We start from the raw sequence: 15884 nt of genomic DNA, 5'->3' as shown, positions 1-15884 counted from the left end.
CCTGAGCCAATGCCAGCCATGCTGTATGAGGGGGTCCCTGGGGGGTTGGGCCTGCTGGGCCCGGGATGTGTGACCCCCACCTGTTTCCAGGACCTTCGCCCCACTCTGGGAGGTCTTCCGAGTCTCCTCAGACAAGCTGGCGCTCTGCCACCTGGAGCTGACACGGAAGCTGCAGGACCTCATCAAGGACGTGCTCCGCTACGGCGAGGAACAGCTTAAGGCACACAAGAAGGTGTGTGCTGTGGGTACCGCAAGGCTGGTGGATGGGGGATGCCAGCGGCTCCCAGGATCCCAGGACTTCTGGGGCCTTGGAACCTCCAGCCCCTGGTGTGTGCCTCTGAGAATTCTGTTAATTCCACGACATCCAACTCAGAATCTCACAGACCTGAGCATTGGTGAATTTCAGTCTCAAAATTCAAGAGCAGGGATCTGCAAACTACAGCCCGCGGGCCACATCCAGCCCACCACCTGTTTTTGTGCAGCCCTTGAGCTAAGAATAGTTTTTCCATTTTTAAGTGGTTGAAAAAAGAAAATCAAAAGAAGAATATTCTGTGCTGTGTGAAAATGACCCCTGATCTAGAGCATCAGGAGCTACAGATCTTGTTATTTGACATTTCTAGACTCTGGAAGAGCCAGACCTTAGACTCTCGGGATCCCAAAATATTTGAAGCTTATAATTCTAGAGTCATAAAGGCTTTGCATTTACAGATTCCCTAGAATCTGCAGGGGGTTTTGTTTGTTTGTTTGTTTTGTTTTGTTTTGTTTTCTGGCCGTACCTTGCGGCATTCGGGATCCTAGTTCCCTGACCAGTGATCGAACCTGCGCTCCCTGCGGTGGAAGTGCGGAGTCTTGACCGCTGGACTGCCAGGGAAGTCTTGAGTCTGTGGTTTTTAACCCCTGTTAAAAAAGGGAGTTGGTAGTACTTCATACTGTACAGTTAAAAATGGTTATGATGGCAGCTTTTATGTTATATGTATTTTACCACAGTTTTTTAAAAATTGAGGAACAAGGAGGTTTTCTACAGGCTGACATGGAACAATCTTGGGAATGAATTATTAAGTGGAAAAAGCAGTGAGTTTAACAGTATGGACTGTTGCCATTTATCATAAAAAATGGGCACATTTGATGGTCCATGTGCCAGTTATTTCTGGAGAAGTATCATGGTAATAATGGGAGTTTTTTACCTGAACTCATCCCTTAAAACTTTCTGAAATGTGAATTATGTGTAAATATTACCTATTTAAAGAGTTAAAATTTTTGCAATTCATAGAATACTCAGAAAAAGTATTCTCTAGGACCTGGAATCCCACAGAGTTTGGGAAGCTGGGAATTTCACGGCATTCACCTGGGGTCTGCTCAGGTCCTGCACCCCAGCAGGTGGCTTCAGGTGGCCCGCATGCTCTTCTCCGCCCCCACAGTGCAAAGAGGAAGCGGTGGGCACCCTGGACGCTGTGCAGGTCCTTGCAGGCGTCAGCCAGCTCCTGCCCAAGTCCCGCGAGAACTACCTGAACCGTTGCATGGACCAGGAGCGGCTGCGGAGGGAGAGCACCAGCCAGAAGGAGATGGACAAGGTGGGCACACAGCTGCAGGTCCCCAGCCACGCTGGCCCACACAGGTCAGAGGAATTTGCCGAGGGGTGACGGAGCTGCCTGCTGGGAGAGTGAAAACATATCACAGAGCGATGGTCATTGAACCTGCATGAACCACATACATGCTGGGCACCCCAAGGAGTCTACGTGCTGGGGGATGGGGCCGGGGGAAGTGCCCTGAGTGTCACCCTCTCAACCCCGTCCCCTCCCCGTGCCTCCTAGGCAGAGACCAAGACCAAGAAGGCAGCAGAGAGCCTGCGGCGTTCAGTGGAGAAGTACAACTCAGCCCGTGCCGACTTCGAGCAGAAGATGCTGGACTCAGCTCTGGTAAGAATCAGGCATCTGTACCCTGGAGACCTACACATTCCTGGGCCCAGGATGCTCTGGGCCCCAGAAGTCCAGAACCTTCCAAACCCTCGACTCCGGAAGCCTTAGAATCACAGGCTTAAAGCCGTAGAATTCTAGAGCCAGTTAGCTATTGTTACTGTTATTATTATTTCAAAAACCAAATCAGTTTTGTGCCTTAGTTTCCCCACCTGTAAAATTGGGGCAGTCATAGTACCTGCCTCATAGAATTGTTGTGAAGATTAAATGAGTCACCATATGTGAAGTTTTCAGACTAGTACCAGGTGCACAGAAACCACTCTATGAAGTATTACTATTATTATTTTTATTATCACTGATGAGGTTTTTAAAGAAAGACAGTGTAGGGTTTAGAAGCCAAGAGTCTCCTGACATGTCATGGTAGCTGAAAAGCCTGGATTCCTGGTCCAGCCTCCATCTCTCACCAGCTCTGCAACCTTTGGCAAGGCACTGCGCCTCTCTGGGTCTCTGTCTACCCAAATGTTTGAAAAGCAGATTGGGATCTCAGGATTAAGAATCAGATTTTTTTTTTCTGATTTTGCAGTGATAGAAAGTTGCAAGTGATAGAAATCTTCATTCAAACTGACAAGGAGACATATAGGCTCAGGGAACTGAAAAGTTCAGGGGGCAGAGCTTCAGGTATGGCTGGATCCAGGTGCTCAAATGGCATTGGCAGGAAGTTGTGCCTCTCTGCTTCTCAAGTCTGTTTTTCTCCCTGAGGGCTTTACTCCCAGGCAGACATGCCCTCCCAGATGTGTGTGTGTGTGTGTGTGTGTGTGTGTGCGTGTGTGTGTGTGTGTGTGTGTAGCAAAGTAGCCACCAGCAGCCCCCACATGCATCCACCAACACATTGACTCAGGGTATGAAAGTGTTTTTTTCCATGGTTCCAGCAAAAGTCCCAGAGCTCTTCCCCAAACCAATCACTGAGGCCAGGGGATTGGAACATTCTGATTGGTCAGGCTGGGTCACATAGCCACTCCTCCTGGCCCCACCTTCCCATTTGCCCCTTCCCTCCTGCCTCAGCACTTCCAAGCCATGGAGGAGACCCACCTGCGGCAAATGAAGGCACTGCTGGGCTCTTATGCTCACTCAGTGGAGGACACCCATGTGCAGATTGGGCAGGTGAGTGGGACCAGGGGTGGGGAATGAAGCTGGGGTTCTGGGCAAGAGGGCCTTGGCCCTGCCTGATTACGCACTCCGTCCGCCTGGCCCAGGTACATGAGGAGTTTAAGCAGAACATAGAGAACATCAGCGTGGAGATGCTGCTGAGGAAGTTTGCAGAGAGCAAGGGCACAGGCCAGGAGAAGCCGGGTGAGTCTGGGCATCTGTGGGGGTTGGGCTGTGGAGCTGTAGGGAAGGAACAGGACTCAAGAGGGCAGAGAACGAACCTCTCTGGGCTTCGTTTTCCTCATCAGAAAAATGGGCTGATGACAAATCTAACTCAGCAGCCCACAGAGGAAGAGGAACTGCTGCCTGATCTTATGTGTAAATCTCTTACACCTGGATACCAGAGGGGCCTTGAATGCCAAGCTCAGCCTTTCAGACTTTCCCCTGAGGGCCCAAGGGAGCCACTGAGGGTTGCTGAGCAAAAGACCAATTTGAAAATGTCCAGATACAGAGTTGAGGAAGAATTGAGAGCAAAAGTTTTGGGGGTCACATCTGGGTTTGTGTCTTTTCTTTGTCACTCATTGTGTGACCTTGGACATCTGTCTTGCCTTCTCTGAGTCTCAGTTTCCTCATCTGTAAAGTGGGGATGATAATAACCCCCACCTAATGGTGTTGTGAATGTTCAGTAATTTGATGCAGATAAAGGGCAAAGCGTGTACCTGGCACAGAGTAGGCACTCAGTAGATGCTGCTACACAATTTACATCCCTAGCTCTAGTCAACCACTAGGGTCTGTCTTTTCTCCCTCCTGTCTCTATAGCTCAGCACCAGCTCAGGCCACCTCTCCTTGTGTGGGCCCCCACTCTTGCCCTTCACTGGCTCCAGGTTTGTCATGCCCTGCTCCTGCTCACATAACCTCTGTGGCTCCGCATCACCCTTGAGAGAGAGTCCCAGGTCATCATCCTGGCACCTGAGGCTCAGCCCACCTCACAGACTTATGGTCCATCCCCTGAACTACCCAAGTTCCACCCAGAAATGCTGGAAGTAGAAGAAATAACTCAGGCAGTGCCCCCTCCAGTCCATCCCAAGGTGGCAGCCATCCAAGGCAGGACCAGAACACTTGGCCCATCCCACTCATGACCATCTCTGGGGCTGGTTCAGCATCTTGGCTCAGGCCCTGGACCCTGACTGGTCTTGAGCTCAAATCCAGGTGCCATTGTGTGGCCAAAGGTATACTGCTACCCTTGCCAGGCCCAGTCTCCCTGCCCAGCTGAGTTTCTCAATCTTTTCTGTCTCAGGGCCTTTGGACTTTGAGGCGTACAGTGCGACTGCCCTGCAGGAAGGCAAGTACGTCTGGGCCTGGATGCCCAGGCTGGACCACAGGGATGAGGGAGGCAGATCTGAATGGGAAGGGGGACCCCCCAGGGCTCAGCTGCATCCCCCTCATCTGTCCTCAGCAATGAAACGCTTGCGGGGAGCCAAGGCCTTTCGCCTCCCAGGACTGAGCCGGCGGGAGCGGGAGCCGCCTGCAGCTGTGTGAGGAAGCCCCCCAACCCAGCCCTGGCCCAGGCTAACCCAAGATCCCTCCCCCTGCCCAGGGTATCCCAGAAGGCCCCTGCTTAGGGTAGCCCAGGAGAATTGTATTCCAGGCTAGCCCAGGAGTCCCTCTACCCAGGCTAGGCCAGGAGCTCCTCTGTCCCAGACTGGCTCAATATTACCACTGCCCAAGCTAGTCCAGAATTCTCCTTTTGCCAAGACTAGACCAGGGCCTGCCTGTTCCCCCTGCCCCGGCTGGCCCAGGATTTCTCCCTTTGTCAAGGCTGGCCTTACTGTTTCCCCACCTAATCTAGCCTGGCAATTCTTGCTTTGTTAAGACGAGCCAAGAGTCTCCCTGCCCAGACTAGTATCACATTCTTCCCTATGACCATGGTCTCCCTGGCTAGCCCAGGATTACCCTTGCCCAGGCTAGCCCAGGATTCTTTTCTTTGCCAAGGCTAGCCCCATTATTTCCCTGCCGAGGTAAGCCCTACATTCAGACTAATTCCAGGGTTCCTCCCCTTCCAAGTTGACTGAGAACACCCCATGCTCAGCTAACTCCAAATTCACCGCCCCGGCCCCAAGCAAGCCCCGAGTTCCCACCACCTGCAGGGCTAGTTTGGGACAACATAGCAGCCCAGGGGCTGGCCCCAGGTTCCATGTCCGGTGTTGGGGGCGGAGGGGAGGGCCAGAGGAGGTGGGGGAGCTGACACTGACACCTCCTTCTGCATTCCCAGAGATTCCCTGGAGCCCGATTCAGGGGTGAGTGCCATGGGAGGGGCCAGGCCGGGCTGCAAGTGGGAGGGGTCCATCCCACCTTGGCCCCCCACCCAGGCCTGGAAGCCAAGCCTGGAGCTCAAGGGGCAAGAGGTAGCACAGCTTAGGGACCAAGTTCAAATCCCACCATGGCTGCAAACTCCCATGGACCACGTGGGAGGGACCGATGTCCCCTCTTAGCCTCAATTTGCCCCTCAGGACAGGTTGCGGCATGTTCTGTTCCTCCAAGAGCCTGCCCACAAACTGCGAGAAGATCGTTATTGCCATTGGGGTTGTTTCTTGGTCTGAGTCAGGGCCCAGAGGTGGAGGGGGGGCATGGCAGGGTGAGATGGGAGGTTTGGTACCAGAAAGACTAACTCACCACTTGTCCCCCCAGACATGTCCAGAGGTGGATGAAGAAGGTTTCACTGTCCGGCCTGATGCGACCCGGAACAATATCCTCCTGGCGCCTTCTGGGGGCAGTTGTTGGCACAGCAAGGACAAAGCTCTGTCCACAGTGATCCACCCACCGTTAGCAACCCTCTCTGTGTACATCCTGAGGGGAGCCTCCAGTTGTGAACCAAGCAGATTCAAATGCAGACACTCGCCCTGCGGGGTCAGGGCTGAACAAGAGGGAGAGGGGGGAGCTTGGTTACCCCAGAGGGGGAGCCAAGGGGACTTCCTGGAGGAGAGGGTCACCGGTGTTGGGGTTTAGCAGCTGAATAGGAGTTTACTAGTTAGGACAGGGCATGCTTGTATGAAGACTTGTGGGGGGAGGAGAATGGCAAATACATGGTGTCGAGGCAAGGGTGGCAAGTGGTGAGAGATGGAATTGTGCAGCGCCTCGAAGGGATGTGAGCAGGAAGAGATGGATTTGAGGGCTGACTGGAGGGAAACCCGGTGTTGGAATCCGCTTGGCCCCTTGACTGCAGTGCACGCACAGCGGAGCCCTCCCGCTTCTCGTCCAGCGACTCCGATTTCGATGATGAGGAGCCCCGCAAATTCTACGTGCACATCAAGCCCGCCCCGGCCCGGGCCCCAACCTGCAGCCCCGAGGCAGCCGCGGCACAGCTCAGGGCCACAGCCGGCAGCCTTATCCTCCCTCCTGGCCCCGGGGTGAGGCGTGGGGAGGTGCTGTGTGCGGGGCAGGTGGGGCTGGCTGGATGCCACCGACCTGATGCCACCCCTTTGTCCACAGGGCACCATGAAACGCCATTCTTCACGTGAGTAGCCTGTTAAGGGGTCTTCAGTTTGACGAGGAGCACGTGGAAGGGAGACTGGGCCTGGAGTGTGGGTGTGGGTTTGAATTCCAGCTCTGCTCTGTAACTTGGGGCAGGCTGCTTACCCACTCTGATCTCCTTTTATAAAATGGGGTCATTATGAGAATTAAATGAGAGCCAGAAGGGATCGCTGGGGCTGGGAAAGAAGCCAAAAGCTGGAGACAAGTTGGCTCAGGTTCGAACCCCTCTCTGCCTGATTTGCTGGTCACCTTGGGCAGCTGACTAGACAGCTCCAAACCTTGGTCTCCTTGGTGTGTGGAGTGGGAAGCAGTGCAGGCCTGGCGACAGAAAGGCTCAAGGAGGTACATCTCTTGCAGGGGACACCGCTGGGAAACTACAGAGGCCTCGATCTGCCCCAAGGGCTGGCAGGTGGGTTCCATGGGAGGTGGGGCATTGGGCCCACATGCGTGGGCAGGTGAGGGCCGTCCCTGCCTCTCTCCTCCTCCCCTGCTGCCTCCCCATGTCTCTGACTCCCCTTCTCTTATCCTGGCAGGGAGTTAAGGGCGTGCCATTTTTGAGGGACCACTTAGTCATTCACTTGATGAACATTTATTGAGCACCTTATGTGTACTTGTGCTATTCTGGGTTCTGGAGATAAATGACCAAGACAGGTCCTCCTTCTCAGGGTCACGTTCTGGAGGCTCAGATTTTTAAAACAGTAAATAAGTTAGAGCATATTCGATGCTTCCGAGTGCTGTGAAGAAACTAAAGCAGGCAATGTGATGGAGAATAGGAGTGGGTGACTTTAGTTGGGGCCGTGGTGGAGGGGTAGCAGGGGAGGTGGGGAGGACTTTGAGCTGAGCCCTGAAGAGGAGCAGGAGGGGGCTGTAGGGAGATCTGGGGGACAGAGCTCAAGACCAAGAACAGCAAGTACAAAGGTCCTGAAGTGGGAGGAGGCATGGAAACACCCCTCTTGTCCATTCCCTGTCCCCAGCTGTGCAGAGAAGCTGCAATCGGATGAGCAGGTTTCCAGGAACCTCTTTGGGCCTCCCTTAGAGTCCGCCTTTGACCATGAAGATTTCACAGGTGATGGGGGTGGGGCTTCGGGGACGTGGGCGGCCAGCAGGACGAAGGGTGGGGCCACTGCAAGGATAGGAGGCTCCGGTAGTCAGGACTGTGGGCCAGGCCGGAGGGAGGACGTGGCGGTCCTTTGTGGGTCAAAGTGAGGGTGGGCGAGGCCATGGCACGAGTGGGCGGAGCCGGCGAGAAGGTGTGGCCTTCGTGGGAGTGAGGATGACAATGTATAGGCAGGCATCAGTGGAGGTGAAAGTAGCCAGAGAGCATGCCCTGGGGTGGAGGGGGGGTGGGGGAGACATCGAATGGGGGCGGACCTTCCTCGACATGGGCGTGGCCTGCGGGAGGATGGACGGGACTCCGTGTGAGTGGGGTCTGGAGCTGGCTGCCCCCTTCCCTCCCCCAGGCTCTAGCAGTCTCGGCTTCACCTCCAGCCCCTCGCCTTTCTCTTCCTCGTCGCCCGAGAACGTGGAGGACTCCGGCCTGGACTCACCGTCCCACGCGGCACCCGGCCCCTCCCCGGATTCCTGGGTTCCCCGCCCGGGCACCCCACAGAGCCCACCTACCTGTAGGGTGCCGCCCCCAGAGTCGAGGGGGACGCAGCCTGTGCTGCCATCAGACTCACCACAGCCCCTTGCACCATCCCCGGGTCCCTGGGGGGTGGAGGCTGTGGCTGGAGGAGGTGAGTTCCTCCACCCCTAATCTGAGAGTTATCTGAGTCCTGGGGGAGGATTGAGCACCTAATGTGGCCAGGGTCTGAACAGGGTGCTGGGGACACAGCCGGGACCCAGGCAGGCAGAAACCCTCACCCTTGCAGGGACAATAGTGATATGGATATTTAACAAGGCAGGAGGTGGCAGGTGCCTGGTGAGGACTCAGAAGGGTAGGGCCTCCCTGAGGAGGGAACATCTGAGCTGGGATTTGATGGAGGTGAGGACGCAGCCATATGGACATGGGGGGAAGGGCATTCCCAGCAGCGGGCACAGCCTGTGCAAAGGTCCTGGGGTGGAAACAGGCAAGACCCTTTGAGGAACAGTTCGGAGGCCAGTGTGGATGGAACAGACTGATGACAGGGAGAAGGAGGGAGTGGAGGGGGAGATGTCGGCAGGGAGAGGGGATCAGGTGGGGGCTGGTGGTCCCAGGGAGAAATGTGAGTTTTACCCCTAGCAGGGTCAGAGCCACAGGAGGGAGGGCTGTGAGCGAAGAAGGGGCGGGACCTGCTCGGATTGCAGGCTCTCTGGCCGCTTGGTAGGCAAGGATGAGAGCCAGAGACCAGGGAGGTGAGTCCAGGTAAGCGGTGATGGGCTAACAGTGGGGAGCAGGCCAGCAGACAGTCACGGGACCCAGAGAGCAGAGGAATCAAGGCAGAGGGCCTGAGGGCAGCTGAAAGGAGAGGGAAGGGCAGAAAGAGCAGGGAAGATGGGGCGGAAGAAGCTGGGGTGGGGGCGTGTCAAGGCTGGGCCTTCAGGTGTCAGGTGGGTGGGGGAGGCCAGGCTGGAGCACCCTGTGGACAGCTGCATGAAGACATCATCAAGCTGAAGTGGGATGGAAGGCTGCCCAGGGAGAGGGTAGGAGAGCGCCCAGGGTGGAGCAGGGGCAGGGCTAGCGGGGGGAGGAAGGAGGGGATTGGCTACTGGTTGGCTCCTGGGGGCCTGAGTCAGAGGGACTGTGGCCTGTGACCACATGAGGTCCCCAGCAGTGGTGACGGGGTGGCGGGGGGTGGGGGGCTTTGTACCATCCATGGTTAAAGAAAGAGCCTGGTTGGAGCTGGTTCAAGGGAGGGCTCAGGGGAGTGAGTGTAGACCATGAGTGTAGACAGATAAAGTTGCCTGCGCTTTACTGTAGAACTAAGGTTCTCAACTGGGCCAGTTATGCCCCTCAGGGGCCACTTGGCAATGTCACCACTGTCACTTGATTGTCACCACTTGGGGGCGGGGTATACCTGACGTCTGAGGGGTGGAAGCCAGGGAGGCTGTTCAACACCCTACAGTATGCAGGGCGGCCCCAGCATCATGAAGGATCCAACCCTGTTGAGAACCTTGGCACAGCCTGGGGTGTAGGTAGGAGGGGAGGCAGGCGAGTAAGCGTTTGTAGATGGAGTAAAGCAGGGACATTAGGGAAGCAAGAGAGCGAGGGGAACCTAGGTGTTACACCATGATTAGTTAATTTAGAAGGGTGTGACTCAGACACAAGCCAGGGTGGGAGACTACCCTTGGAACTGCCAAATGTCGGGTAAAATGCCTCTGCCAAATCCCCACTCCCCCGTAGAGTGCCTGCCTCCTGAGCATCCAGCCCTTGCTTGCATACCCCCAGTGATGGGGAGCTCACCCCTTATTGAGCCACCAGTCTGGTGTCTGGGAGACTCAGGGTTGCAGATGGTGTCTACAGTCCTGTCCAGCACCTTCTCTGTAGCCCTAGGACTCCCAACCATCAGGGTGTCTCCTCCTATAAGCCCGACTCCCAGTTTGGGGCTGAGTTCCTCCCCTGGGGAGGTTGGAGAGGCCCAGGCAGCAGCTCAGCCATGTCTGTTCTTATGCTCATTCCCCAGACTTGATGCCTGTACCTGCTGACCTTGCAGCCAGGGAGGGCCTGGCAGCCCCACCCCGGAGACCTCGCTCCAGGAAAGCATCGTGTCCCCTCATGCGCAGCAACGGGGATCTGGTAGGGTGAGGGGGGGTGGCAGGAGCCGGGCTGGGGGTCACCTCCAGGGTCAGCATCGGGGCACTGCTGCTAGGGTGTTCACAGGCCGGCCTGTCTTCTTCCCTTCCAGTCTCGTTCCCTGAGCCCCTCCCCACTGGGCTCTTCAGCCCCCAGCACCATCCCAGAACGGCCCAGCTTCTCATTCCAGGCAGGACATGGTACGTGGGTCCTCTCTGGGCCTCAGTTTCACCTTCTCTGGTCCGGGTGTGTGGCTTAGTGATACAATGGAGGCCGTGTCGGCAGAGGGCGGGTTCTGGAGCCTGGGGCCGGTGCTCACTCTGCCTGTCCCTCGTTCCCTCCCTGCCACCCCCAGGAGTCTCCCGGGGCCCAAGCCCTGTGGTCCTGGGCTCCCAGGATGCCCTGCCCGTGGCCACTGCCTTCACTGAGTATGTCCACGCCTACTTCCGTGGCCACAACCCCAGGTACACAGTGGTGGGGCACAGTGCAGATGGTGATAGGCAACAGGGTTCCCTGGGGGCTGTGCATCTAGGTCCGGCAGGGACAGCTTTCAAGTGGGTTTCATGATCTGCTTTACCGTGGAACAGCTTCGAACACTGAGCTGAACAACCAGACCCATCCTGAGGGGTGTAGGAACCATGGAAGGCGTTTGAGCAGGGCTAGGCATTGATGTAGCCGCGGTTTAGAGGAACTCCTCTGAGGCTGCTGTGGGCGTCAAACTGAAGGGAGCAAGACCAGAGGCCAGGCCCGTGGAGTGGGCAGGTTAAGGGTGAGTTGAGGGACCAGGGATAATCTGGGGGCGGTGCCCAGCCAAAAAGACCTTAAGATCAAACCACAAAGAGGAGGAGAGTATTGGACCGGAAACCCAAGCTGAGGACAGTTACGAAACGGAATGTTTTGCTTTGAGCTTCCTGGTGGCCTGGGGAAAAGAGAACTGGAGAAGGGGGTGTTCCTGTCTCCTTCAGCCCAGTGTGGATTCTTGCTGGTGTCTGGATTGCTGTCCAGGCAGGGACACAAAAGGTGGAGGCTCGGGCTGGGAGGCTGGCCATGGTCAGAGCCTTGCTGATTCTGAGGGACCTGGTGAGCCACAGGCTACCGTGAAACTAGGAGAGAGGGGAGTGTGAGGTGCCAGGCAGAGCCCTGAGCCAATGCCCAGTGCCTTCACCACCCGCCCCCACCAGCTGCCTGGCTCGAGTAACTGGGGAGCTGACCATGACCTTCCCTGCTGGCATCGTGCGTGTGTTCAGCGGAACCCCACCCCCACCGGTCCTCAGCTTCCGCCTCGTGCACACGGCCCCCATTGAGCACTTCCATCCCAATGCTGACCTGCTCTTCAGGTACTGTTGAGGAAAGGGGGAAAAGTTAGGGGGTTCCAGGGACTGGTGGGGGCCAGGAGCGCCCCGGCTCTGATTTCCTGTTCTGCCTCCCGGGATTTGCTGTGTGACCCTGGGCAAGCTGCTCTCCCTCTCTGAAACTCACTCTCCTTCCGTCTTTTGCTTCCCACCCTCGCCCTTCCCTGGGAGTTATGCTTTACTGGTCCCAAGGTTAGCCTGGGAATCTGCATCTTTAGGAAGCCCTTGGTGTAGGTGGGATGCTGGAGGCCCTTGGGACGGCATCTCCCGAGGGTTGGGGTGATTATTCCCGGTCTCTGCAGTGACCCCTCCCAGAGCGACCCTGAGACCAAAGACTTCTGGCTCAACATGGCGGCTCTGACTGAAGCCCTGCAGCGTCAGGCAGAACAGAATCCAGCTGCCTCCTACTACAACGTAGTGCTGCTGCGGTACCAGGTGGGCCAGGTGGATGGGGCGGGGCAGAGGGGGCAGGGAGGGGATGATGGGTGGGGAGAGGGTGAGCAGGCGGCAGAAATGGGAGCTGATAGCAATGAGCGTGGGGTGAGCTGTAGGCGGGGTGGGCAGTGTAGGGGGGCCTGGCCTCCACTAGTGCAGATGGCCCCATCGTGCAGATTAGAAGAGGTCCGATCCCAGGACCTGGCAGCTGGCACCTGTCCCCAAGACTTTGTTAGAATGGGGCACTCTTCTGCCCTCTGCTGGAGACGTGTTGTAACACAGCCTGTCATCAACAAAGAGCCCCTGGGGTGTCCTAGGCAGTGCAGTCAGGTCGGTTGAATGGCGGGTGGCATGGCAGGGGCAGTGTGGCTGAATAGCGTGCGGTGTGACAGGACAGGACGGCTCAAGCCGTGTCCTCTCTCCTGTTCTCCCTTCCCCTAGTTCTCCCGCCCCGGTCCCCAGTCCGTGCCTCTGCAGCTGAGCACCCACTGGCAGTGCGGGGCGACCCTCACTCAGGTCTCGGTGGAGTACAGCTACCAGCCTGGTGCCACGGCCGTGCCCACGCCACTCACCAATGTCCAGATCCTGCTGCCCGTAGGGGAGCCTGTGACCAACGTCTGCCTGCAGCCGGCTGCCACCTGGTGAGGGCGTGTGGGAGGCCTGGGGAAGCTCAGCAGTGCCCCCAGAACCTAGCAGACCTCCCTTTGATACGCCAACTGAAGGGTCCATCTTAGGCCTGACCATTCACTGTGGGCTCACCTTGCTTGGAGCTAAGGGTGATATTACTAGCAATAATGATGTCTGACACCGAGAGCTTCCCACATGTCAGGCTTGTTCCATGTGTTCTGCACACACTGACAGGCTCGGGGCTTTTAGCAATCCCTCAAGGGGTTGGCCACCATCATCCCCACTTATGGAGGGGAAGCTGAGGCACACAGAGGCTAAGTCACTTACCTAGGTCACACCAGGATTTCAACCCAGCCACCCACTCGTGGCCCCTGGCTTTTAGTCACTGCACAACGTTGCCTTTGTTTTGTACAAAAGGTAGAACCTGCCACCAAGAAGCCAAATTAATAGGGCTGAATGCATCATCTAAAAGTGCTGCAAGGCTGTAGAGCCTTCAGGAACCAGCTGCTCCATACCCCACCCCCATTTCACACATGGGAAAACTGAGGCCAGGAAGGAGACCCGGCTTTCTCGGGTCATGTAGCCAAGAGGCAACTGAGCTGGGACCCTGGGCTCCCAATGTGCTTTCTGGTGGAGACCGGACCAAGCTTCTCTTGATGCCAGGAACCTGGAGGAGAAGCGGCTCCTATGGAAGCTTCCGGATGTGTCCGAGACAGGGGGTGAGTTATGGTTGTGCCCAAGGTCTTGGGGGTCTCAAACGGGAGAGGCTTATTTCAACGAGGGGAGAGGGAATTCCCTGGCAGTCCAGTGGTTAGGACTCCACTTTCACTGCCGAGGGCGCAGGTTCGATCCCTGATTGGTTAACTAAGATCCCGCAAGCTGCGCGACACAGCTAAAAAAATTTTAAAAACAAACTAGGGGAGGATTGGGGATGTGCTAGGAGCAGGGCAGTGTAGGCATCAAGGAAAGCTTGAAAGGGCTTTGACAAAGCTGGAGGAGAGGGCATCCCTAGGGGTGGGCGCAAGAGGTGCAAAGGCCCTGAGGCAGGATTCCTTTGCAAACCACACACAGCCCCGCGGGGCCAAAGGAAAAGGGTGCAGGACACAAGAGGAAGTCAGACGGAACAGACAGAGCCACAGATCAAAGGGCTCGGGTGCAGGGCTGAGGAGGAGCCCAGGTCACAGCAGGACTGGGGTCGGGGACGGGACACAGCTGACCTCAGACCTCCCCAGGCTCTGGCCGCCTGTCTGCCAGCTGGGAGCCATGCTCGGGGCCCAGCACACCCAGCCCTGTGGCTGCTCAGTTCACCAGCGAGGGGGCCACTCTGTCCGGCGTGGACCTGGAGCTGGTGGGGAGTGGCTACCGCATGTCGCTGGTAAAGAGAAGGTTCGCCACAGGTACGCCCTCGCCCTGCCGCTGCGCATCCCCGGAGCCAAGACCAGGCCACGCTCCGAGCCCCACTCCCTGCTTCTGCCAGGGTGCGGGGGTGGGAGAGGCATTTGGGGTGTTTGGAAAGGATAGGTGGGTGTTGGGGCCTGGAGACCCAAGATGGGGGGCACAGGTGGAGAGAGGGGTGGTCAGGGCCCCAGTGAGAGGGATCAAGACGTGTCCCCTACGGGACTTCCCTGGCGGTCCAGTGGTTAAGACTCCGAGCTTCCACTGCAGGGGGCACGGGTTCGATCCCTGGTCGGGGAGCTAAGATCCCATGTGCCGCGGGTGCAGCCAAAAAAAAAGAAGTGTCCCCTGGCCAGCATCCTTGCAAGAACCCAAGGCAGGGAGCCAGAAGCCCCTCTGGTGAACCCATCCCCACCCCCATTCTCCCGTCCCCACAACGGGCTGCTGGGGTCCATGGGGCAGTGGGAACAGTGAGTTACAGGGGTGTTTTGAAGAGGATTGGGGGATCCCAGGGTAGGGGCAAGGGCCCCCCCTGCCCCCCTCACAACCCTGCCTCCACAGGGATGTACCTGGTGAGCTGAGCCTGCAGAGGCCGACCAGCACCACTGGCCCCAGCTCTGCACTGCGTCCTGGTGCTCACTGACTGCTCCCTGCCCTCCTGCTAGACCCGAGGGTCCCCCACCCTGGCCTCCCCTGAGGCCCTGACTCCATGGAGAGGATCCCAACGCTCAGTCTGGTTGAGCCTGAGATCCACTCCTGCTCATGCCAACTCTCATGCAGGTCCTTGGCCTTTTAATGTTCTTTAAATAAACACTCTATTTTCTAATAAAATAAATAACAAGCCTTTTCCTGCTCCAGGAAGTTTCCTTCACATCGCCAGAGAGGAGAGGAAGAAAAGACGGATGGGTGGGAGAAATCTAATATCCTTAATAATCCTTATCCCTACCCCTCCACCCCCACCTAGCCTGTGCGGGGTGATACTGGGGGAGAAAAAGCCAGACGTGAACACCCCCAGCCCCATGGACACCTCCAGTCCTGTGGGCTGGTGGAAGAGAACAAGGACTAGAGGAACCTAGAGGGGGATGCCAGAAAGACTTCCTAAGCAGAAGGCATTATAAATGGGGCTTTGAGGTTTGAGTAGGAGTTTGCAGGCTGGATATGGGCATGCCAGGCAGAAGGATAATGAGTTGTGAGTTCTGTGAGAAAGCAATTAGTCCACAAACACTGATTGAGCACCTACTGTATGCCAGGCTGTAGAGACACAGCTGTGAGCAGGAGAAAGCTCTTAGAAGCCGTGAGGCTGTGAAGTCAAAAGGTGTGCATTTAGAGCCTGCCTGGCCCCCAGTGGCTGCGTGACTGAAACAGTGACTTGACCTCCCTGGGCCTCATCTGTAACCCACCTCACTGGGTGGTTGTGAACAGGTCACATACTTTGAAGAGTACCTGGAACAGAATAAGCACCCCAGAAGTGCTGGTATTCTTTTATTTATTGGGGGTCCTGGGGTGGAGGGTGGTCCTAAGTGCAGGTGGGCAAGGGGTAGCCCGAGGGGGGGCCCAGGACAGGTGTGGTAATCAGCATGCTGTGGTGGAGAGCAGGTCTGAGCTTGATGGAAAGTCCTGGGTCCCAGTGGACATGTGGGTATGCTGGGTGCCTGACCCTGAAGACCATGCAGATTCCAGGGACCAAGCCAGGGCCAGATGGAGCACAGGAAGCAGAAAGCAGCATTTGGCCTGTGTGCTCTGATCCTCCCACCCTGTCTTCCAAAGTCAGGG

The 15884-nt window shown here is 56.8% G+C and overlaps 1 protein-coding gene across 3 annotated transcripts in view; it reads left to right on the top strand.

The window, feature by feature from the left end:
- The window catches only part of FCHO1 (FCH and mu domain containing endocytic adaptor 1), a 28101-nt gene extending 13184 nt beyond the window's left edge, over positions 1–14917 (top strand). For 2 of the 3 annotated variants that reach the window (XM_057540712.1, XM_028162152.2), the window contains 23 exons: positions 91–232; positions 1419–1571; positions 1812–1916; positions 2976–3074; positions 3167–3263; positions 4357–4401; positions 4516–4594; positions 5332–5356; positions 5748–5805; positions 6288–6466; positions 6549–6573; positions 6948–6999; positions 7565–7656; positions 8051–8326; positions 10193–10305; positions 10415–10502; positions 10658–10766; positions 11484–11639; positions 11957–12089; positions 12531–12730; positions 13380–13435; positions 13949–14113; positions 14673–14917. In XM_057540712.1, the coding sequence (XP_057396695.1) occupies positions 91–232; positions 1419–1571; positions 1812–1916; positions 2976–3074; positions 3167–3263; positions 4357–4401; positions 4516–4594; positions 5332–5356; positions 5748–5805; positions 6288–6466; positions 6549–6573; positions 6948–6999; positions 7565–7656; positions 8051–8326; positions 10193–10305; positions 10415–10502; positions 10658–10766; positions 11484–11639; positions 11957–12089; positions 12531–12730; positions 13380–13435; positions 13949–14113; positions 14673–14692 (2467 nt within the window). In that variant the 3' untranslated portion in view covers positions 14693–14917. Of the gene's footprint in view, positions 1–90; positions 233–1418; positions 1572–1811; positions 1917–2975; positions 3075–3166; positions 3264–4356; positions 4406–4515; positions 4595–5331; positions 5357–5747; positions 5806–6287; positions 6467–6548; positions 6574–6947; positions 7000–7564; positions 7657–8050; positions 8327–10192; positions 10306–10414; positions 10503–10657; positions 10767–11483; positions 11640–11956; positions 12090–12530; positions 12731–13379; positions 13436–13948; positions 14114–14672 lie in introns of all 3 variants that reach the window. The other variant, XM_057540713.1, reaches the window with a different exon arrangement.
- The last annotated feature ends 967 nt before the right edge of the window (positions 14918–15884 follow it).

Source organism: Balaenoptera acutorostrata, chromosome 2 (genome assembly GCF_949987535.1).
Source record: "Balaenoptera acutorostrata chromosome 2, mBalAcu1.1, whole genome shotgun sequence".
NCBI lineage: Eukaryota > Metazoa > Chordata > Mammalia > Artiodactyla > Balaenopteridae > Balaenoptera > Balaenoptera acutorostrata.
This window is presented reverse-complemented; position numbering and strand designations above follow the sequence as displayed.